This window comes from Pithys albifrons, chromosome 4 (assembly GCF_047495875.1).
Source record: "Pithys albifrons albifrons isolate INPA30051 chromosome 4, PitAlb_v1, whole genome shotgun sequence".
NCBI lineage: Eukaryota > Metazoa > Chordata > Aves > Passeriformes > Thamnophilidae > Pithys > Pithys albifrons.
Window position 1 is genome coordinate 9,961,758 of NC_092461.1, and position 23,612 is coordinate 9,985,369.

General features: G+C 42.2%; 2 protein-coding genes across 3 annotated transcripts in view; both read left to right on the plus strand.

The window, feature by feature from the left end:
• ICE1 (interactor of little elongation complex ELL subunit 1) overlaps nucleotides 1-7,144 on the plus strand; it is a 35,438-nt gene extending 28,294 nt beyond the window's left edge. For both annotated transcript variants that reach the window (XM_071553416.1, XM_071553417.1), the window contains 5 exons: nucleotides 271-431; nucleotides 2,982-3,172; nucleotides 4,182-4,288; nucleotides 5,230-5,328; nucleotides 6,233-7,144. In XM_071553416.1, the coding sequence (XP_071409517.1) occupies nucleotides 271-431; nucleotides 2,982-3,172; nucleotides 4,182-4,288; nucleotides 5,230-5,328; nucleotides 6,233-6,414 (740 nt within the window). In that variant the 3' untranslated portion in view covers nucleotides 6,415-7,144. The remainder of the gene's footprint in view (nucleotides 1-270; nucleotides 432-2,981; nucleotides 3,173-4,181; nucleotides 4,289-5,229; nucleotides 5,329-6,232) is intronic.
• A 4,036-nt stretch (nucleotides 7,145-11,180) lies between these two features.
• On the plus strand, nucleotides 11,181-19,466 carry HUS1 (HUS1 checkpoint clamp component). The gene is made up of 8 exons (XM_071552984.1): nucleotides 11,181-11,277; nucleotides 11,520-11,647; nucleotides 12,446-12,622; nucleotides 13,240-13,347; nucleotides 14,275-14,349; nucleotides 16,218-16,317; nucleotides 16,664-16,795; nucleotides 17,602-19,466. The coding sequence occupies exons 1-8, from the start codon at nucleotides 11,226-11,228 to the stop codon at nucleotides 17,682-17,684; spliced, it is 855 nt and encodes a 284-aa protein (XP_071409085.1). The 5' UTR covers nucleotides 11,181-11,225; the 3' UTR covers nucleotides 17,685-19,466.
• Nucleotides 19,467-23,612: the final 4,146 nt, after the last annotated feature.

Here is a 23,612-nt window from a genome sequence, read left to right on the forward strand (position 1 = left end):
TTCACCCTTTTTTCCTTTCCTTTTCTGGGTAAGACTGAAACTTCAGTACCTAATGCAGATTTTTTTTAATGATTTTCTGTTCTTTAATCTCAGGGCTGAGATGTGCTAGTATGACTCCCCTTCCTTGGGCTGCACTTGTGATGTGACTTCTATGCCTCCTTTCCTAGTTACCTGACTGAAGACTGTACTGGCTTTTAATGCCTGAATGTATATTTTTTTTGTTGTTTTTAAATGTTAACATCTTACCTTGTTATTTCTTTTTTTCCTTAGACTTTCCAGACTCGGATAAAATGATTTTATTTATCACAAATGTGTGGCCTGACATTTTTGTCTTCCAAGGTGTAATTAACAAAGCTATGCAATTAGTTGTCAGGCAGAGTGCAAGCAGTGAGATGCTGCCCTGTTTGAGTGCTTATCTCACCTGGGAACAGGTAATTTCTGCTTTCACTGTCAGTATCAGCTTTTGTCTGCACTGGTTGCTTTGCTACTGCACCAAATCAAGCAGCTTCCTTCTAATGAAGGGTATGAATGTCCCATGGAGTCTGTGCAGTTGCACAACTAATGCTGCTTCAGGCCTTTTTCCCCTGGTTGTCCAGACCCTACTAGAATACAATACTTTTCTTGTTTTTTGAGTTAAATACTAATCTCTCTACCAAACATTAAAGGAAAGATTGTTTTTAAACTTTAACTAGTGTATTGTTGGACTGGGGAATTCCATCTATCTATGGAACTGTGACCTTGATGTTCTTTGAGATTTTTTTTTTGTATTGTTGGGTCTTTTTAATACATACTGGTTTTGTCTGTCTTTCATAGTTCTCTCTGTAATAGGTAATAATTTATCACAGTTAATTTCAAGATGTGCCTTGTGTCTTTTTACTCATGATCTTTCTGCAAGGTACACTGTAAATACCCATTTATCACCAAAAAATCAGCCAGTTAATTTCATAAGTAGTTGGCATGATCAATACAAATCCAGTGATGGCAGAAGAAGGGTGACCAATGTTAAGGACTTTAGGCTTTTGAGATTTGATTTCAAGTCTTTGAACCCTTGGGCAAATAATTTAATTTCTATCAGTTTTCAACAGGCACAATTACCATACTGAAAGGTATGCTGGGAAGAGGGAAAAACTGGACACACTTGAAATCATTAGGAGCAAATTTATTTCATAGAGATGGAAAGCCAGAGGTGCTTTGATTCTGGAGAAGGAGTTTGTGTAACAAGATTGTGTACGTGTTTGAAGGTCAGGGCTCTGTATTTTTGGAAAACCCATATTAATGCTGGGCTTGCTCACTGGAAGTGCTCTAGTTTTGTAAATACCAAGTGAACAAAGTCATATTGATTCACAGTTATCCTGGTGCTGGCCAGGACAGGGTTAAGTTTTGCAGTAGCCAGGAAGGGGCATGGCTGGGACCCGGAGCTCTGTATCCTGTACCCTCCCACATCACCACTGGGGTGTGGGGATTCCCTGCCAGGGAGAAGGGCTCCCTTCTAGGTTGGCATAACATGGTGGGGGCAGCAGTTGGGTATTGTTGTTTCTGTGTGAATCATTCACCTCTTTCTTCTACCCTCTGTCCTTAGTATTGTTGTTGTTCCTGTTCATTTCTTACCTCACTGGTGCATGGTTTCCCTGGGAGCACTAAATTGGAGAATACCATTCCTAAATCATGACAACAGCTCAGCTATTCCCTACATGCAGCTCCACAACTGCCCTGAGGGCTGCAGCTCGCCTTACTGCTCTCATCATAGCCCTTATTTTATGAAAACTTTTTTTTTTTCTTTAAACATCTGAAATGAGTCCGGAATTTAATATGGTATCCCTGGAATTACAGCCCCCATAAACCTCCTGCTTTAGTGCAGGTTTATAGTGGAGTGAGTTAACAGAGCAGGGATTTGTATCTGGGGTTTTTTTATTATTAAATCACAGTTGTGATGTAGCATTAAGCTCTGGTGTTCAGTTATGCTGTACTGCAGTCCCTGTTTAGTAAAGCATTTGCATTCTTCATTCTGCTGAGTTACAGCTTTAAATTTCATGCCAATAGAGATGCACTTAAGTATGTCTTAGTAAATGTTCTTGGAAATACTAATTCTGTGCACTCACATTGCCTACTTTATTTATGGATCTCTGAAATGAGAGCTGTTGCAGCTGGGGAGAAGGACCTTAGAAAGTTCTGTATTGATGGTAGCAGATGACATCCTCCTACCTGTCAGCTTTTTTTTTTACTTAAGTGGAATTACAGGGAAAAATTTCAAGTAGATTGTGATCAACAGTCTGTTAAGAGAAGATTATTCTACATAGGAAAGTAAAACTCATGTCGAATGGGTATTTATTTCTTGATCAACATTTTAGTGAATTACACCATGGCAGAACTTGCCAATTGTATGAGCTTTGGTACAGACATCTGCCAAGCAACCCACTCTGTTGATGTGATAAGCCTAGGCTTTTTTTCTTAATACTTCAGACATTCAAAGGATGTTTGTTTTTAAATTTCCTTCTTCCCCTAGCTATTTAATTAGCAGAATTGTTTCATATGGCATGTTTTCAGTTATTACCATGTCAACTGTTGACAGTACTTGCTTGGAAATTAGCCCCTAATGAAGGATAAACAGTAACAAATATTAACATTATTTAGAAAGGGACCAGTGTTAGTCTAATCTGCTTGCATTGGAAAAATACTCTTCTGACCTTAATGCTGCATTGAGAGAAACAAAAATCGCCAAACTGTAGGAGATAAAGTGGGTGTGACATTTGTGGGTTTTGCCATTTGAGTTTTGGGTTTTTTTCCAAACTCTCCTTTCAATAAAAGCATCAGGAAAAATACCAAGTACTTGAAGGTTTTGGTTTATGTACTCTATTTGTTTGTGTTAATTCAAACCAAAAGTGTAAGATGCTGTGTACAGTCAGTATCAAATATATGTAAAGAGTTTGGTTCTGGGCTGGTAACCTTTCCTGCATTAAGATAATTACCTTCTAAACTTGCAGAGTTCTTCTTTAGATGCTGGAATTACGGTCTCAAACCTGCTTTTAGAAATGCAGTCATGTACCAAAGTAGAATTTCAACTGAGTGAGCACTATGGAGAAGACCTGAGTGAAGATGCTTGGCAGTACATATTTGCTGTTGATCTCCTCTGCTCTCACCTGAAGTGGGATTGGACACATGACAATGTTATAAGGTATTGTGGCAAACAGTTCCTTCAAGTGTGTTCCTGTGTGGTTTTTCTGGGGTTTGTTTTGGGGTTGGTGATGATTTTTTCCCCCCAAGTTCACTATGACTGAGCTTTTAATATAATAAAATATTGGATAGATATGTAGTAATTAGGGTGTTTTAACCTGGTAAGACCTAGACTACTGTGTTTGTCTGCCTTATTTTAAGATAGAATGAATGATTGATGAGGAAATGTAGGATTTGGTACTGTCCCAAGAAATGAACCCAGTTTGAACCATTCTAGGAAAGAATTGCTTTCAAAATAGCTTTGTGTGGATGACTGCAGAAGGTTTCGAGAGTAATTGCCTGTCAGTGAAGCAAAATTATTGTCTTCCTCCAAACTGAATTGTTGAATTCCCCCTCCCCCCATCAGGAAAAAATGAGGGTGGAACTTCTCATACGTAGATACCAACTCCTTCAGTGCTGGAAGTGAAATGTAACTATACTCATTAGTGTACTGTCCTGATTTCAGTCTAAATTTAATTCTAAAATCATAATATCTAGATTCAATGTCTTGAATTTTCTTTGAACTTATAATCCAGTACAGGGACTGCTGCCATACTTAACCTGCTTTGAAATACTTCATTTTTACACTCACACTGATCTGACAGCCCTGATTTTCTGTGTAGAGGTTACATAACCTAGTGGACATTTCTTTATCTATGACATAACATAATAATTGATTGTAAATTATTTGCTTTTACATTATAATCATCATGATCTTTTATAAAAGTTATTTTCCTCCTGAAAGTTATCTTTGATTGTTTGGGTTTAAAACCTTCTTTACATTACTCAGATTTGTGGATGCTTGGAATGTTATGAGTTTCCCTAGAAGGTCAGCTAAGGATGTAAGTGGAGCTGTAGAAATAAACAAAGTAAAGAAGTAAACAAAAGAACCATTTTCCTTCATTATTGTATGAATATTGTACCATCCCTTCATGCAGTATCAAATTTTCAAATTCCTTTGCCTTTCACAGCAAAGTGCTTTGGCCTTCCATGGATAAGTGGGTAAAGAAGAGAAAGGGGCATGAAACTGCTCAACCCATTCGTGATAGTGTTATAGCACTGACACTCAGGCTAATTGGTAAGCAATCCAAATTCTTGGTTGAACTTCTGCTTTGTGTAAGTATGTCTTTTGAAAATGTCAGACTGCCTGGAAAGTGAGCTGAAGTATGTTTGCATTTCATTGCATCTTTATACAAATATTTTTTGTTCATCAGCCTCTGGAATCAGGTACTTAAGTCTTGAGAGATGGGACTCGGATTCAAAATAACAAATACCAACATGTTTTATATATTTAAAATGAAATTATCTCTAGTTATAGAATATAGATATAGAACTATAGGAATCCTGAGCTGGAAGGGATCCACTAGGATCATCAAAGTCCAGCTCCTCACTCAGCACAGGGCAGCCCCAGGAATCACCATGTGCCTGAGCATTGTTGAAATGCCTCTTGAGCTCTGACAGTCTTGGTGCTGTGACCACTGCCCTGGGGAGCCTGTTCAGTGCCCAATCACCCTCTGGGGGAAAAAGCTTTTTCTAATAGCTAACCTAACCCTCCTCTGACACAGCTTCATGCCATGTGGTTTATTGCAAAGTGTGTAAAAGTGAGGTTTTATATGCAACGTAATACCATAATAGTTTTAAGTTAGATTAATTTAATTGTGATCTAGGTGGCATTCAAGGTAAATAGGTATAGTTTGAGTTTCAGTAAATATTTTCTGTATGTAAGCTATGTAATATTGTTTGTTAAACAAAAAATTGCATTCTTTCTGAGTTTTACATTCTAAAACTGCAAACCTGTGGGAGTTGGATCAATCTGATGAAAAATGCCTTGGGGGCTTTAGTTACAAAAGGAATAGGATAACTGTTGTTCCCAAGGCAACATGGTAAGAGGAATGACTATTTTTTGTAATGGAAATTTGTATTTTCTGTTGGTACTTCAATAGATAATCAGGAAGTCTAAAAGACAGAAAGTTGACTGTCTAAATAATCAGGTACACAGTAATCCTTTCTTTCTTTCAGGTCGATTGGGCCAAATAGGTTTGAAGGAAGGTTATCTTGCTGCAGTGAAGAACATTAGTTCTGTAATTGGACTGTTTGTACAGCATGCAAAAGAGGAAGGTAATGCTTATTTTGAGGAACTTTAGTGTAATATCTGCAATGTGAAGTTTTGCCAGTGCCAGAAGATAACACAAATTGAGACACACATGCCAAAACCATGTGCTTTTGCAGTTTATGTTAGGGAATAATAGGTCAAACAGTTTTCAGTTGGAGTCTCTTTCTTTTCCAAAGTTAACAGTATTACCTTCTGAATGTAACAGTTGACCTTCTGTTTGAGACAGAGAACAATTCTGAGATGGTTTTAGCCACCTTGGAATTAGACTGTTTCATGTAAGAGTCTATCAGCTGCATGAGAGAACTTAAAGGGGGATCTTAAATTGAGCAGTAATGGCTAATTTTTAACCTGAGCAGTTCATGCAAGAGGCTGTTGTATGGGAGAAACACATCCCAAATTCTTGACTGAGACAAAGCAAGGCACTTAGGACAGCAGAGATCTACATTGTTGAGTTATTCTGGATGTTGAGTACATTTTGCAGTGAAGTGTTGGTTGATGTTAGGGAGGTGTTTTAAACCACCTATACAGTTTCTCTTCCTTGCAATCTCAAGTTCTTCCCAAGTGAGTGGTATATGTTTGTATCTGTTTCAGACTCAGTGTAAAGCTGACTGTTTTCATAAGTCTGATCACTCTTAACTAGAGTAGAATCACTAAATGCTCAACTCTTTTATGCCCTTTGAATGCTGAAAACTTGCTGAATTGAGAGAACTGTAAAGTGCTAGTATAAAATGAGATGTTACAGGATTGGTGTGTGGGTTGTCATCTTGCTGCATTCTGGTTTTAGGTATCACAATTGTTGATGTGTTTTATTTCCAGTTCTTGAACTAATAGTTTCTTTAGATTCAGGATCCCCAAAACCATTCTTGCATATCAAGTTTCTCTAAGCTGCTTTGTGGTAACTCTTTGCAGGTGTTCCCTGGGGTGTGCAGCTGGCAGCCATATATTCACTGTGTGACTTGGGTTCAAGCAATCCAGACGGTATTGTTGAGGCCATCAGTGCTTGGAGAGCAACAGTTCTCAACAGCATCCCTTCTGCTGTCATAAGTGGCATAGCTGAAGTCACTTCTCTGTGTGAAATGGAGCTAAACTAAAGTCTAGGGGAGTGGACTGACCTAAAGGAAGAAGTGCCTTACCAACTAAGCAGTAGTTGGTTCCAGTTGAAAACAATACAAAGTGGTGTGTCTTCTTGTATTTCATGTTTTAAACAGGATGTCTGACCATGCAAAGCAAGCTCAAGTATTTGATTTGGCTTTTACGTTTGAGGGAAAAGTTTTTAAAAAATAATTCAAAATACTTTTCCTGTGATCTGAATACTTGCTTTTGAGTGATCTGAAAAGCAATGCATCTTCAGTTCCCGAAATATTTCTGGTTTGATGTCAGTAAAAAGCAGGAATAGTTTTCATTCTTTTACTTCCATGACTTTGGAGTGTGGGCTTCTTGACACAACAGAAGATTCAGCCTGACTTGGAAACCTGGCTCTATTAATTCGTACTCTATTTATAAACTAACCATTCAGATAGCAGAACTTTGTCCAGATTCTGCTTTATTTTGCTTGGGTAATCTCATAAACTTAACTTAAAATACTTGTGCAAACCAAGTAAGAATGGACTTTTCATGTAGCGATCATATATAGAGTAACAGAGATATTAAATCTCTTAATTTGTATATATGGTATATTCTAATGTGTCTCACATTTGATATTGTTCCACTTGGGGAATTTTGTGTATGTAAATAGAGAGCTGGTTCAAAAAAGTTCATGTTTCTAATGGTAGCTTCACTAGACTCTGTTTTTGTACCTTTCGTAATAAAAAGAGACAAACACCATTGTGGTTTTGTTGATCCTTTTAAAAAACACAGAATTAACTGTTGTTTCCAGCTTATATAGATACTACTTGGGGGGGGCAGGAGGCAATTATCTGATGAGGTTTCACTGAATGGATTGCCCAGAACTCTGCAGTTCTGGCCACTGGAAAGAGGGTTTATTGCATCTCTCCAGAATTTTCTGGTATGTTTTGAGGGCTTGAGAAGTAGCTTAAAGAAACCATTGAAAACTTCTATTTTCACTCTGTGATTGTAACCAAGTGATGGGGTGAGATTTGCTAATGCAGGTTCTCATTGTAGTGGATTTGTGCCCAGTCCAGAAGTTCAGTTTCAGAAATTCACACACAAATGCACATACACCCCATTATCTGCCACCTGTCAGTACCATTTAAACTATTTTCACACAACATAGAAAAGCAATAGGATATTTTTTGTGCAAGGATCTATTTCATTCTGCTTCAAGAACAGTAATTTTACTAGACCTGCTGTAGCCCCAGCCTGTGCACTCTTGTAAATATGTTTTTTGCCATGACAATTAAAGGACACAGATTTTGTATTGACTTGGCAGTGCATGATTTCAGGACTGTCCTGCCCTGTGCTGGTTGCAAATTGTAAATTTGTCAAGTGATTATCACCTCATCTGTTTTAGCTTTAGTTCTGGAAATATCCACTATGGTCAAAGCCTGACATAGCTAAGGAGTCAGTGCATAACAAACAGCCCTTTGTGCTGGAAGAGGTCAAACTGCAACTTCCAAACTTCAGCTGGAAAGGAATGAGAAGGGAGGTTGAGGTGAGAAAACTTAGAAATACAGCCCTTTTCAGGTGGCCTAGAAATACGTGAGAGAGTTTTCTCAGCTTTTAAGGAAAAAAAGCTTGTAGAAAATGAAAGTGCATTAAATTGAGAGTGTCGAGGATAATTCTTAATCCAGGTCACAGACAGATCAGAAGAGAAGAACTTTCTAAGGATGTTTTCCTTAAAAGAGCTTTCAATTCCCAAGACCAGCACAGCTATAAAAGGACCTCCAGCCAAAATAAAAGTGTAAGAAGAAAATGCACAAACAGTGGAACCAGGGACATGTATCCTGGGGAGAATACAGGGATGCTGCCTGGATGCACAGGGATAGGATCAGGAAAGCTAAGGGACAGGCAGAGCTGGATTTGGCTGGTCAAATCCTGGAGTAAGTTCTTCCTGGGAGACATGTTGAAACACAGAATACAGGGCGGTGATTAGAGACAGCCAACAAGGCTTCACCAAGGACAAACCATGCATCCATGGAGAAGAACTACAGCTGTCATCTACCTTGGCTTCTGTGAGGCCTTTGATATGGCCCCCACAACATCTTGTTGCTTAATTGGAGAGAAATGGGTTTAACAGATGGACTGGTAGATTAATAAGGAACGGGCTAGTTGATCACATTCAAAGAGTTAGTCAAAGGCTCAATGTCTAAGAGGCAACCAGTAATAAGAAGTATCTCACAGGGACTGTACTAATAGTACTTAATGTCACTGCCTGTGTTATTGATGAAGGTATTAAGTGCAGATTACACCAAGATGAGTTGTGCAACTGACTCTCAGGAGGGAAGGGATGCCATCCACTGGGACCTTCATAGGCTGCAGGAGTGAGCCTTATGAAGTTCAGTAAGGAAAAGTACAAGGTCCTGCAAGGGTGCTGGCAGTCTCCAGTATCAATACAGACTGGAGGATGAATGGATTCAGTGCAGCCCTGTGGATGACTCAGGGCTACTGGTGGGTCACAAATTAGATAGGAGTGGGCTATGTGTGCTTGCAGCCCAGAAAGCCATTCACATCCTGTGCTACATCAAAAGCGTGGTCAGCAGGTCAAGGGAGGTGATTCTTGCACTTTGATCTGGTGATACCCCACCTGGAATGCTGCATCCAGCCTTGGGGTTGTCAGCACAAGGAAGACATGGACCTGTTAGAGCAGGTCTGGAGGAGGGCCATGAACATGATCAGAGGGCTGGAGCACCTCTCCTGAGAGGAAGGGTTAAGAGAGTTGGGGTTCAAAATGGAGAAGAGAAGGCTCTGGGGAGACCTTATAGCAGCCTTTCATCATAAAAGAAAGAGGGAGAGACTGCTTATACCTGTAGTGACACATCAAGGGGTAATGGTTTTAAACTGAAAGAGAGTAGATTTAGATTGGATACAAGGAAGACAGCATTAATGGTAAGGGTGGTAAGACACTGGAATGGGTTGCCCAGAGAAGCTGTGGATGCCCCATGACTGGAAGTTTTCAAGGTCAGGTGGGATGAGCAACCTTGTCTGATGAAAGGTGTCCCTGCATGGCAGGGGAGCTTGAGTTAGAATCATAGAATCATAGAATCAGTTGGGTTGGAAGAGACCTCTGAGATCATCAAGTCCAACCCTTAATCCAACCTCACTTTGATTGCTAGATCATGGCCCTCAGTGCCATGTCGTCTCATCTTAAAAACCTCCAGGGCCGGAGAATCCACCACCTCCCTGGGCAGGCCATTCCAATGCCTGACCACTCTCTCAGTAAAGAACTTCTTCCTGATATCCAACCTAAACTTCCCCTGGCAGAGCGTGAGCCCATGCCCTCTTGTTCTACTGATGGTTGCCTGAGAGAGGAGACCAATCCCCACCTGCCTACAACATCTTTTCAGGGAGTTGTAGAGTGTGAGAAGGTCTCCCCTGAGCCTCCTCTTCTCCAGGCTAAATAACCCCAGCTCCTTCAGCCTTTCCTCATAGGACTTGTGCTCCAGTCCCTTCACCAGCCTCGTTACTCTTCTCTGGAACTGCTCCAGCCCCTCAATATCTTTCCTGAACTGAGGGGCCCAGAACTGAACACAATACTCAAGGTGTGGCCTCACCAACGCAGAGTACAGGGGAAGGATCACTGCCCTAGTCCTGCTGACCACGATATTCTTGATCCAGGCCAGGATGCCACTGACCTTCTTGGCCACCTGGGCACACTGTTGGCTCATGTTGAGCTTCCTGTCAATTAGTTCCCCCAGGTCTCTTTCCACCTGGCTGCTCTCCAGCCACTGTGTGCCCAGCCTGTAGTGCTGCATGAGGCTATTAGATGAGCTTAGAAAGGCCCTTTAAACTCAATTCTTCCTTTGATTCTATGATTCTCTTCTATGGTTTGAACTTGGGTAAGAGTTTAGGGTTAGAAGCATCAGGTTTGGCTGAGGAATAGGGGACAGGATTAGTATTAGTGTTAAGGTTAGGGGAAAACTTACAGAATCACTGCAAGTGCACCCCATGCACTGAGCTGTGACCCCGGGCAAACGTCTGCCAGGGAATGCCTTTCCCTCAGGTCCCGCTCGGTGGCCTGGCTAACAATGGGGAAGCGGGAAGGCCGCCAGGAATCTGTTGGCAGGAATCCTCTCTGTTATTACACTGCTCGCTGCTTTCCTCCCTCGCCGCCGCTCCGTGTGCGCCCCGCGGGCTGCTGTGCCTGCAAATCCTCCGTGAGAAGAGCAACCAGGCTGGTGAAGGGACTGGGGCACAAGTCCTGTGGGGAGAGGCTGAGGGAGCTGGGGTTGTTTAGCCTGAAGAAGAGGAGGCTCAGAGGTGACCTCAGCACTGTCTAGAACTACCTGAAGGGAAGTTCTGGCCAGGTGGGGGTTGGTCTCTTCTCCCAAGCACTCAGCAGTAGGACAAGGGGGTACGGGCTCAAGCTCTGCCAGGGAAATTTAAACTGGAGATCAGAAAAAAATTCTTTCCAGAAAGAGTAATCAGGCGTTGGAATGGCTTGTCCAGAGAGGGGGTGAATTCCCCATCCCTGGAGGTTTTTAAACTGAGATTGGACGTAGCACTGAGTATGATCTGCTAAAGGGACTGGAGTTGGACCAAGGGTTGGACTTGATGATCTCGGAGGTCTTTTCCAACCCAATCGATTCTGTTGTTCTGTGATTCTATGATCGGGGCTGGGGCCGATACCTACGAACTCAGTCACGCGGCGGGGAAGGGCGGCAGGTTTGGCTCCGGGGTGCGGTTTCAGCGCGGCGGGAGGAGCTGGGCCCGCCCCGGGCCCGCCCCGGCTCTGCTCCGGCTCTGCCCCCAGCGGCGGCGGCAGCAGCGGGGTGGCCGCTCCGCCATGCGATTCCGGGCCAAGATCGTGGACGTCGCCTGCCTTAACCACTTCAGCCGTGAGTAGGCGAGGGGAGGCGGAGGGGCGGCAGAGCCCTGGGCAGGCTTGCCGGGCGCAGGGAAGGGAGGGAAAGGGAAGGGGAAGCCGGCGCAGGCCGCGGCCCGGCGGTCCTTCCCGGCCCGGCTTCCCTTCGGCCCGCGGCTCCCGAGGTTCCGCGGCATCCACAGCTGCGATTTTGCAGCCTGAAGGCTTCTCCCCTGCCTCACAGTCACCTCTGTAACCTCCCCCTCCCTCCGGCAGGCGTAGTTAACACAATCGCCAAGTTAGCCAAGACCTGCGCGCTGCGCCTGACTGTCAACAAGCTGTATTTCATCCTCTGCGACAAAGTGGCGAATGGAGGCGTCAGCATGTGGTGTGAGCTGTGCCAGGTGAGCCCGGGGAAGGGGTGCTGGTGAAAAGCAGGGCGTGCCGCTGGGTTTGTGTTTGAGGCGTGTGTTGTGGCCCTCACCTGAGATGTGCCAGGTCTCTCAAGTCCTCTCCGGTCACTCAGGTGTTTATCCCCTTTACCTTCACTGCCACTGCAGGGTAAAAGCTTCAGTGTGTGCTGGCCCACGTGGGCCTGCCCCACTCTGAAAACAGGAAGGTAACTCACTGCTTTATAGTTTTATTAGGGGAGGAAATTAATAGGTTTAGCCTGGAGCAATGAGCCTTCATCCTTAGGCAGCCTGTTGTGATTTCTGCAGGTGATGTCAGGCAGGGGAAAGTTTCCTGTTGTCATAGAATGGATTGGGTTGGAAAAGACCTCCAAGATCATCCAGTCCAACCCTTGGTCCAACTCCAGTCCCTTTACCAGATCATGGCACTCAATGCCACGTCCAATCTCAGTTTAAAAACCTTCAGGAATGGGGAATTCACCAGCTCTCTGGGCAAGCCACTCCAATGCCTGATTACTCTTTCTGGAAAGAATTTTTTTCTGATCTCCAACTTCAATTTCCCCTGGCAGAGCTTGAGCCCGTGCCCCCTTGTCCTATTGCTGAGTGCCTGGGGGAAGAGACCAACCCCCACCTGGCCAGAACTTCCCTTCAGGTAGTTCTAGACAGTGCTGAGGTCACCTCTGAGCCTCCTCTTCTCCAGGCTAAACATGCAGTTCTAAGTTTAAGATCCGAGAGTTAAAACTTGCCCCTCTCATTTGCTTTATTTAATTTTCTAACTTTCAAAAATTGTAGGGGAATTTCTTCGATGAATATCAGATGGAAGGAGTAGCTGCAGAGCACAATGAAATCTATTTGGAGTTGGTGCCTGAGAATCTGTCGAGAGCATTAAAAACTGCTCAGAGTGCCAAGGCAGTCAAGATCAAGTTGACGAATAAACACTGTCCCTGTCTCAGAGTTGCTGTGGAGCTTGTAAGTGCAACCATGGTTTTATGTTCATCATTAAGGAAAAGTTCGTAAAAATTAAGATGGTAGTAATTTAGTGTAATTCTAGAAAACTAAAGAAAAATTGTGCTGTTTTCCATTTCATTAACCTTCCTTGCCATCATGGTTTGTAGCACACAGAGCCAGCTTTGTATTTTCCAAAAGGCAAGGAGAAGGAGTTATACAACTTTTTCTAATGTCTACTTTTTTGGTTCCTTAATTCCCTTTATCTTCTGTGGATTGTTGCCTTTTTATTGAAGCCATTGGTGAAGAAAATTTCAGTGTAGTGTTTAGCTCTGTGTTTGGCATTTGATTTTCCTGACATTGCATTTCAAACTGCTGTCTTCTGATTTTTTGTTGTTGTTGTTATGATTCACCTCTTCAGCTCTAAGGATAGTTTATATATCTACTAATGACTGATACCTCAGAAACTTTTCCTCATTCAAAAGGGCAAGTCCACTTAGGAACATACTGACAGGAACCTTGGGAAAGCTGGAACTGAGTATTTGGGACATGTAGATATTACCCATAGCGGGTCTGAAAACTTTAAATTTGGAATTCAAGTCCTGTTTTTAACTGCAAGAGCTTCCTCTCTTTCCCCCAAGCCATCCTTATCAAGCAGCAGTAGGATTGTGACACATGATATTCCTGTGGGGGTTATTCCCAGAAGACTGTGGAGTGACTTCAGAGAGCCCATTGTGCCAGACTTTGATGTAAGCCTCTGTTTTTACATTCCCTATGGGAAGGGGAGGTTGCAACTGGAATGCTGTGGCTACAGAGTGTACTGGTGGGGTTTGGAAAGGAGTTGAAAAGAAAGAGGGAAGGCTGGAGGCTGTAGATTTGTAGAGGGATGGAATGTGGCTTCTGTCTTGACAAGAGAGTCCAGAAGCTGTGAAAACAGGGTGAGTTTCTGTGATATTCAGGGTGGAGGAAGGGAGGAGCAAAGGACTTGCATGTCTTTAGACTGGAGCACCTCTAAACCACACAGGTTTAGGCTGTTTCAGCTGTTTAGGTGCCAGATGGCCCAAATAATCTGTTCTTTCTGAAATTCATGGCAGAGTTAGAGATACATGTGTATCCTCCTTTTAGATTTTTAGATATCATCTCCATATCTTTTTTGACTTTCAGCAGAGTTGCAAGGCAAGGTCTTTGTGCAAATGTGCTCCTCTTTGAGCTTGTGGATGTCTGTTACCTCTACCTAAGAGTGTTTAAAGTTTGAAGACACACAGCTCAGCAGAAACCTGGAAAATTTTGTTCTGTTATTTCAGGTTTACACTGCTGCAGTTGCAGAAATGGTTGCAGCATCATGGGAATCTTGTTCTTTCCTTTTTGGCTATAGTTATTAACATTACACAGGTGTAGGTTCATGTGAGAATCTGACCTGCAAAAACCTGTGTGTGTTTTGAACATGGACTTGGAATTATGTCTGGAGCAATTGCTGGAGTGCAATTGCCTGTTGGTATAATGGGAAAGAATTCCTCTGTCCTGAGGCATTTGCTGATTTCAGATAAGTATTGTGCACTCTGCAAGCCATGGATAGCTCAGTCCAAACTAAGGTAGAATTGAAAGGAGAAATAAATGTGTCACATCCCAATCACACATGAAATATTTGTGCAAATGGAGCTCTTATGTCTTCCTAGGTCAGTATTTACCTACCAGTGCTGAAAACAATGAAGAGTGTTGTGGAAAGAATGAAGAAGCTCAGCAATTTCATTGTAAGTTAAGGCACTTCAAGCATGTGTGCTACAGATCTTACTTCATCAGGGAAACGATGTTTCACTGTTTCCTAAACTGGTGCCACCACGTTATATCTTATTTTGGGTTGAGACAGACGTTGAAATTGAGGCACCTGAAGACTCTGTAAAAAGGTTCAAGAGAATGATGGGTTTTATTCCAGGATTTACATTGGAGAGCTTGTCCTAAGCTTCCCAGAAAGTCCTGCTCTTTGTACTGAATCCTTGAAAGAGCATGGCATTGTGTTGCTACAGGCCACTCTTTATAGCTGGTAAGAATTTACAGTCCTTCAGGAAGGTAACTGGAGACTTTCCAGGTGATTCCATTAAAGAAATATCTGTTATGTGAGTCTTGTGTTAGATGTCTGTGTAAATGAACTTTATGTAAACTTGAGATAGGATTTAAAGGATATTCTGCTAATAGCTCCTGGATGTCAGACTGTGCTTTAGACTCTGACATGGTGGGTTTCCAGTCTGCCCTGGATTTCTGGAGTGCTGCTGTGCCTCCCATTGAAAGAAACCCTTTGCAGTTAGACAGGAAAGGGCTTTGTGGTTTTTATTTAGTTGTTTGCAGTCACATTCACCAGAATTGACTGACATGAAAGTAAGTATAGAGCTTTGAAGTAGTGTGGATTTGGTGCTATTCATACCAGTTTTGATAAACAGGACATTTTCTGTTAACTCAGAATCCTGAAATTGAGACAGTTTCAGTTTTCCAAGACTTGGAAGAGTTGAGAGATTACCGTGGGTTTCTGGCAGTTTTGCAAGTGGCAATCATCCTGCAAATACACTTGAAACTCTTTCCCTTTGCCAGTCTTTGGAGGGGCTTAATTTTTGATCTTTTTCTCCCATGTCCTCAGTGGAAATGCTTACACAAAATTAAGCACAGTGCTTTGTTTCTGGAGCTGAGGATCTTTTCTCACACTGGGCTTGAATTTTGGTGTTCAGCAGCACTCAGAAGAGGTAGTGTATCAACACTGGGCATACCCACTTTACTAAGTGCCTTGCTTTCATGTTATTAAAGAACAAAACCATCAAGTATCACAATTTATTGTTTTTGCTAGATGCATCCTGGTAATAAAACTGCTCAAGATCAGTGCTGCAAAATGGGCTTAGAAGCAATTTCAGATAGTACTTGGCCATTGTTTGGGAGCTTGGCATCCATTCTATAGGAGATTCTGGTTGTGACGAGTCTTTTTTACAATCACTGAGAGTTCTTCTAATCACAGAAATGAAGTGCTTAGGAATCCTCTGATCTGCTTGGAATTTGTGTAATGTCATATATAGTCTCCTTTTGGTTGGGCACTTGGTCAGGCTGGAATTTGAAAGCTTCCAGTACTCTTTCAGGATTTCTAGCAGTTCAGAGTCCTTCTTGGAGTTACTGATCTGATGCAGTGGTTGTCTGTTTAAGTTCTGTAAAGCAGCACTGTAACTGCATGTCGGCTTTTGGTGCATCCCATTTTATGTGTGTGTCATACAGACTCTGTTGGTGCCTGCTTGTGTGTTGAGAAGCTGAATGGAAATGCATTTCTTCAGTTTCAGTCTCTCATTTCTAAAGCCTTTTCCTCAGCACATGAATTTCCCAAAGCCAAAAATTGTTCTAAAAGTACTGGAGAGCAATTATCTTTCTTTTCTTAATCCTGAGAGTTTGGTCTGAGATAATTCATAGAGGAATGATGAGAAATGCATTTTGTAGCTGAACATTTGAATGTTCAAACCATGTTTGGAAAGTACAGTTGGTCTGCACTCAAGTGCTTCTGGAAGCTTGTGTTTGAACAAAACTGAACTGTATTCTGTAATTCTGCAATGTGAAGGTGGGTTGCCTAAAATTGAGATTGATTGTATTACAGGTGATTGAAGCAAACTTGAGTGGAGAAATGAACTTGAAAATAGAAACTGATTTAGTATCTGTAACAACACATTTTACAGACCTGGGAAATCCTCCCTGGGGTAAGTTTCTCTCTTTGCTACCTCTTGTGTTTGTCTAATCTCATTACTTAAGTGTGTTGCTAATAACAGTACTTACTTTTTAATCTTTAGAAAGTAGCACCAGGTACTTTAAAGTCTTCAAATTAAATTTAAAATAAAAAGTAGCCAATAGCTGTTTCATGTTTTGGGGGGTGGGGAAGCTCTTCCAATATTCTTGACAGCTTTGTAGGGAAACTGGACTTGATTTTCCTTGTACTACTGTTTCTGCAAAACAAGCCATTTTAGTTGCAGCGCTTCAGTTGTGTCCCTATAGGTGTAGAAACTCCTCGTAATCTTTTGACTGTGTAATGTGTTGTTATGCATTTAGCATCAGAGGATGGATGTCAAAGCTCTGCTCAAGGCAGAGACCTGGAGAGTATGGCTGAGGCGCGCATAGACATCAAGAGGCTGCAGCAGCTGCTTGCTGGACAGCAGGTCAATCCTACAAAAGCCTTGTGCAGTAAGTTCAACACCTCTGTTTGTGGTCTCCAGGGAGGGGTGTTTGCCATACTTGTAGTCTCAGCAGAGCAGCAAATCTTCTGTTTTGTCTGTTTGAAACTCGACTATTTTTATTGTACTGAAGAAGTTTTAATACCTATATTTTTAGACAGTAAGCTTCAGGCCTTAGGCACTTGGGGAAGAAGAAAGTAAAATAAGTCAAGCCCTTCTATCAAATTGAATAATCAGACTGACTAATCATGGCTGTCTTCTTGTTGTCTTTGTTTTGAAGTTGTTATTAGTTTTTATTATTATTTTGGGATATTATTTTTTGAAAGTCTCAAAGTCTTCAGTTTCTTGCAGAGAAACTGGAATTTACTGTCATGGTTTTTGTTGTGTTTTTTCCCCTTTGGATGCCTTCTTACATTGATTCTAATCCCAAAATGCTTTTTATACAACTGGTCATTCTCACCATAGAAACAATACGTCCTTTCTAGCAGAAGCCTGTGCAGGGGTTTATATCCTATTTTAATAACTCTTTGTGCTTTTCCTGAGAACATCTGTGTATTATGGTTTAGTGCAGATGCTAAGAATTTCACAAGGAATTTCACAGCATTATAAACCTGTACATTACATTTTTGTTTTTTGGCATCAGCTTTCATAGACTGTTAATGCTTCCTAGACCCTCAAGGACCTGAGTATGTGTTGTCATCCTTCTGTGAGAAGTGGCAGAAGCATTGTATTCTTATGGTGGCATTCTGTAGAAATTGTAAATATTTTTCCTGCCCTAAGCTGGGTTTGTGTTTTAATTTTTTTTCTCTTTTACAGATATTGTAAGTAAAAGAATGGTCCACTTCATCTTGCTCCATGAGGATGTTTCACTTCAGTATTTTATTCCAGCACTTGCCTGAATCTTTTGGAATCTTGGTCATCTTCCAACCTGAGGCCTTTTGCATGAAGTCTCAAATCTTTCCTGAGTTGCTGGAGCAGTCTCATGGGATACACTCTTGGAAGCAGCCATCAGATGGGCGTTATTTCAATATTTATGAAATTATTTAAAATACCTCCTCATCTACAAAGCCATTTTTATGAAGAGTCACATGCTACAAAAGATGCAATACTGGGGAACTGGCATATCTCAGTCTTAGGGGAAGCAAACCTGAAATTTGAATGTGCTTTTGGGATGCTTTGAGCAATAGGGAAGACAATGAAGTGTTTTGGTCTCATCAGAAAACATAAAGGAAGAATTTAATCCCTGGAGCTGCTGCTGTGTATATTCAGTATTGGACAATGCAGCTGGAATATACCTGAGCAAGCCATCATACTTCCATGGAGCAGCAGAGCCCTCTGGAGGGTTGTAGTTGGGTATTTGCCTGAACAGGGTATACACAGCCCTCCTGAGGTGGTACTAAATTGAATCCTGTTCCAGGAGTGATGTATGTGGACTTGATGCTGTTGAATGTGCAGCAGAAATGTAACTGCTGGCAAGTGATAGGATGTAACAGATGCTGAGAGCACCAACAATTCCGCAGCACTTCTTGGTATCTGGTTGTATCTTTTTGAGTTGCTCCAACATAACTCAGTACCTCTGTTTGTGCTTGCTCTGTGTTCAGCTCTTGGCCTGAGAGGATGAGTTAAACAGTCGGGATTACTTTGTTCATGTGGGCAGTGAAAATCTCTATGTACATTGTAAATACCATATGAGGAGATGGGTGAACACAGCAACTGGTGTGAAATAAAGGTGTCTGTGTATCACACTTTTTCCCCTTTCCAGATGGAAAACAACCTGTGTACAACCTGTGTTGTCATGGTGTCAGACATGGTGAGATTGCATCTAGGTTCTCATGCCAAGCAGCCAAGAGCATGACTAAGTCTCACTCATGGGAGTACTGCCCCTGCTTCTAGTTCCTGGTTTTCTTCTGAGCTCTTTTCCTCCTTCTTCCATGTGTGATTTATTTGTTATCCTGACATGTTCCACATAGTTTTTGGTTGTTTTATAAATAGGGAGTGAGTCTTTGCCACCAAATGGGGTTGAGAGTTTCTGCTAGGAAGTAACTTGTCATTGTCAGAAAGTGCTGGGTTTTTGGTTGTTTTTCTTATTTTTTTCAAGGGGCATGGAGGTTGAGAGATCAATGAATCTCTTGTTCTTGCAGATGTAAATGGTCAAGAGAAGGCTGAAGGAGAGGCAGTGGCCTGGAGACCTTGTGCTTCTTTGCCTTCTTTCACTATTACTGTCAGACTAACCAGGAAACATCTTCCAAATCCGGTTAGTTTTAATGGGCAGCTTCAATTACACTGAAAATCTCTGTAACATGAAAGTAGGTGTACCCCCACTTACAGTAACTGCATGGTAAGAGGTAGGTGGTAAATATTCCTGGGTTTTCTCCTGGGGAGAGGGAAAAAACTATCGGAATACAATAGAGAACATGCACTATGAAAGTAAGATTTAAAATGCTCGGATTTTCTGTTTGAAAAATGTGTGTATTATATAACCTGATGGAAAATACTTTTTCTGGTATGATATATAAACTAGTAATAATGACCTCTCAGCTGTGCAGGCTCTGTGATTGCTAGTTTTAAGAGAGATCAGAAGTTACGAGAAGTTACAATTGCAAGAAGATGTTTGGGGTTTTTTTGTTTGCTTGTTTGTTTTGTTTTGGGGATTTTTTTAATAAATAAATTTTTAAAAGTGAGACTATTGCTGGTACATGTCAAGGGTATGCAGTGCCATGTCCATGTCATATTCTGGAGGGGAGGAGGCTGGACAGACCAAAAGAGGTGTAGTTCCTCCGGCCCCAGTCCTTCTTATCTTTCTCCTCTAAATACAGCACATGGATACAGCTCAGCCCTGCCATTCAGTTGACCACCCTGATAAGATGAAAAAGTACTACTTACTCAGGTTTAAACCTGCTGTCACTGTGAATCCAGTTGTCAGAGCCCTGAGGGCAGTGTTGGGCCCTACTGGCCCTAAGCAGCCTTGCCAGGGATACTGGCCCCAGTCCATGGGCCCACAGCTGGTGTTTCAGCTGACTGTGTCACATTGTACTGTCTTAAATCATACCTGAGCCCAGCACTGTTTCTGAAGGGACATTTGGATTTCCTGGATTGGTTTCCAATGGGAGCTGTTGCTCTCACCCGCTGGTTCTGCCTGCCTGGTTTAGGTACTCTGGGCCTGTGCCCCTGTTGCAGGGATGCTGCCTGCCTGCATTGTGGTCATCCTCTGTTTCTGGCTTCCTCAATCATGGGACAGCCTCACTTCCTCCTCCATAACATCAGTAAGGAGAACTCTGTCTTTATCAGCCCTAGCTGGTTCTACATGGTAAACCAGTTGTTTTATTCCAGAAAATTATTGTTGTGGCTTAAGCCACCAAGAAAAAAAGGTTAGGAGCTGCTGATGGGACTGCAAAATAACTGTAAGAACATCCAGCTTCTCTTCAACACTTGGAACACATGTTTCTGTTATGGGACGTTACCTGATGACCACCTTCAGCAGCTCTGGACCAGGACTCCTCCACAGCTATTGGAGCCCAGACTCAGGTATCTGGATATCAGGGACGTTTTTGCTGTGGGCTGAATGTTGTGGTTGCTGCTTTCCCACTTGCAGGTTGAACCAGAAGTGAAGCTGAGCTTGTGTCTCAGAGGCAGTTCCAGCCACACACAGGAGACCGACATGGCTGCTTACAGACTGCCACAGACACACCACGCCTTCAGCTGCATCTGCATGCAGGACCCATGTAAACCAAGCTTGGGCAGCCACATCCCCTTCCTCTCCATTGTCTGGCAAAAGCAGAAGGGCAGGAGTGCAGGCACAAACAGAGTGTTCTCTGGGTTTACAAGACATACACATTCAGAGATCCCTCGAGCACTGGCACAGTTTCCCTGCATGGATCCTGACTCACTTACACACTGTATGGGTCCCTTATTCACTGTCTTGTCTAGCAACACTCACACTCTTGTCCCACACTCAATATAATGACAGACCCTTCAGCTACCCAATACCCCACCATGCCCAAGCCCTCATGCTCTGTCTCATCCAGCTTTGAGTTTGGTAGCAAATGCACAGCCCAAGCACACCCAGTTTAGGGAACGCAGAGACTTGACCTGCACCAGGTACACTGGCTGCAGTCCTGCTCCAACCACAAGCACTAAGCCCCACACCTGCCCCAGTCATGCCAGTCCCATCCAGTATTTGGTCTTTGGGACACACACCATTCTCCTCTCAGTGGCTGGGACCCTAACATTTGCTCAACTACCTGTCACCACAGCCCCTGGGCACTTACACCTTCGGTTTGGTTCTAGTAACTGGCACCACTCTCACCCATGCTGATCCCCTCTGTGGTTGGCACCTGGTCTTTGCACCACACAGACCCGGGAAGAAGAGTGAGGGAGGCTATGCAGAGATAGGGAAGAAAAGACTTGATGAGAAAATAGAACAGACTTGTGGTGATGAGTGTATTGGCTGTGTTTCTAGGCCTTTCTGCCTACCCTTGCCCTGCACATTGCCTCGTCAGTTGCCTGTTTCCACACCCTTCCTTTAATATGCTGGCCTCTGAGGTTTGCATCTTACAGTTTGCAAAATTCCATTTATCCTGTGTTGTGGGTTGACCTTGATAAGCAGCTACTCACTCTCTCACACCTGGTGGGATGGGGGAGAGAATCAGAAGGCTAAAAGTGAAAAAAATCCCAGGCTGAGGTAATGACAGTTTAATAGGTAAAGCAAAAGCTGTATGTGCAAGCAAAGCAAAGTACAGATTTCCTTTGCTACTCCCATGAGCAGGCAGGTGTTAACCATTCCCAGCTAAGCAGGGCTCCATCATGTGTAATGCTTACTTGGGAACATAGACTGCATAACTCCAAATGCCCTCCCCTTCCTTCTTTTCCCTGAGGTGAACACGATGCTGTATGACATAGGATGTTGCTTTGGTTACTTGGGGTCAGCTGTCTCAGCTGTGTCCTCTACAAGCTTCTTGTGTGCCCCAACCTCTTTGCTGGTGGGGCAGTGTGAGAGTAATGCCTTGACACTACGGAAATGCTGCTCAGCAGTAAAAAAACATCCCTGTGTTATCAACACTGTTTTGGTCACACATCCAGAACAAAGCATCATATGAGCTACTATGAAGAAGGCTAATTCTATCCCAGCCAAACCCAATGTAGTCTGCCATTTCTTTGTAGCCCAGCAATTAGTGTGAATGACCAGATGTTTTTGGCTCTATTTTTTTCCTGGTTACAGTCTTTGTTAATGGTAATTAATCAGGGTTTGTATTTGTGTATTTGTCTCCCTCCTTTTTTTTGTCATTCACTATAGGATGTGATCAGTCAAATAGCCTTGGAATAAACATTGTGACACTCCCAGTACACTGCCTCTCATAATATTTCCATGAGTTTTGTGTCCCTTGATGTTCTTTTCTATGGTTTTCTATGGTTTTCTACTCTTATCCTTTTTTCTCTGTATGGTATGGTAACTTATAACCTTCTCTTGTTTTCCTTGCTTTCTGGTTACACACTACAGCATTGATCCTTATTTTTATGCTGCTTTTGAAAAAAACTTCATGTATAATCTGATTTTTTTTGTGCCACAGCAATTCAAAAAGAGTGAAATTATGATTAGAAAAAGAAAACAACAGAGGGTGCTAAGGAGCTATGGAAAAATGTTTCACTCTGCATTCCTAGGAAAAGCAAAGCTGGGAACAAGCAATGGACCTCAGTTAACACTCGTGAGTGAGATTTTTTTATAGTCTTTATTAAGTGACAGTTCTCAAATGGACACAGGGCAGTGACTAAATGTAAGACTGAAATTGTTTCAGGCTCATTAGCTATGAAAAAAATATTGTTTCTAGAACAAACATCGTAAATGTCCAATTCAAATCATTTAGACACAGATTGAGGTATGCTGAACTCAGCTGAGATGAGGTGGCTAAATAGCTTACTGGACATCTCTGTGTTTCAGTGCTTCATATGTAAAACAAGAATCTTTCTACTATACAGCTGGGTGCAATATGTGGCAAATAAATGCATGAAAAATTTCCGGTGCCTTTGTCTTCTCTGATAGAAGCTTAAGTTTAAATTCTAGCCTTAGTAGCTATTAATGTAGGGATATCTTTATGTCAGGGAAACAAACTGTGTAAGCATGTTGGCTGGTACCATACATGTTTGTCTCTCCCTGCCTTAGAATGGGAGGGTGTATGTGTTCAACTCCCAGTTATTTAATAATTAATCTGTCACTTTGTGATGCACTATCAATGATAATCTGAAGCACAATTTATTGCAGTTCACTAAAGGAATGTTGCACTTCCCCACTTTTCATACCAGGCTGTTGGCTAATTAGTTGATTTTCCTTATACTTAACAGATTTAAAGACTATGTTTTATAATCTTGTATGATTTACTGTCCTGCCATTTTAACTATAGAAGATGCCAAACTGGAGCTGTTTGCCTTCTGCAATGGCTGGCTGGATAGATGAGGGGAGAGCAGTGGGTGTTGCTGCCTGGGCTTCAGCAAGGCTTTTAAATAAGTTTCTGTCATTTTCACCCCAGTGCGTGTTCAGGAAAAATAGATATTTTGAAGCATTTCTCCAACCTCCTTCTTTTCCTGTTCTAACGAGAGAGTATTCTTTCAGATAAAGTTTGGTTTTGAAAGGAAAATGTCTTCAGCATGAGAGGGATAAGTTCTCTTACAAAAATAACTGGAAACCTTCACTAATGTTGTAGTACACTGTACTCTAAGCAGCATTTCCTTAACAGCATTCACAAACTGGCTTAAAACATGTATATCCTTTATCCTTAATTCACACTATGAAAGAATTAGTGCAAGTGTGAGGATACTGTCATGCATAATGATAA

Excerpts from the sequence above, each read along its gene's own strand:
- HUS1 (XM_071552984.1), top strand. The coding sequence starts at position 11,226 with ATGCGATTCCGGGCCAAGATCGTGGACGTCGCCTGCCTTAACCACTTC. Across the intron at positions 13,348-14,274 it reads CCATTGTGCCAGACTTTGAT|GTCAGTATTTACCTACCAGT; the intron begins GTAAGCCTCTGT and ends ATGTCTTCCTAG. Across the intron at positions 16,796-17,601 it reads TCCTACAAAAGCCTTGTGCA|ATATTGTAAGTAAAAGAATG; the intron begins GTAAGTTCAACA and ends TCTCTTTTACAG.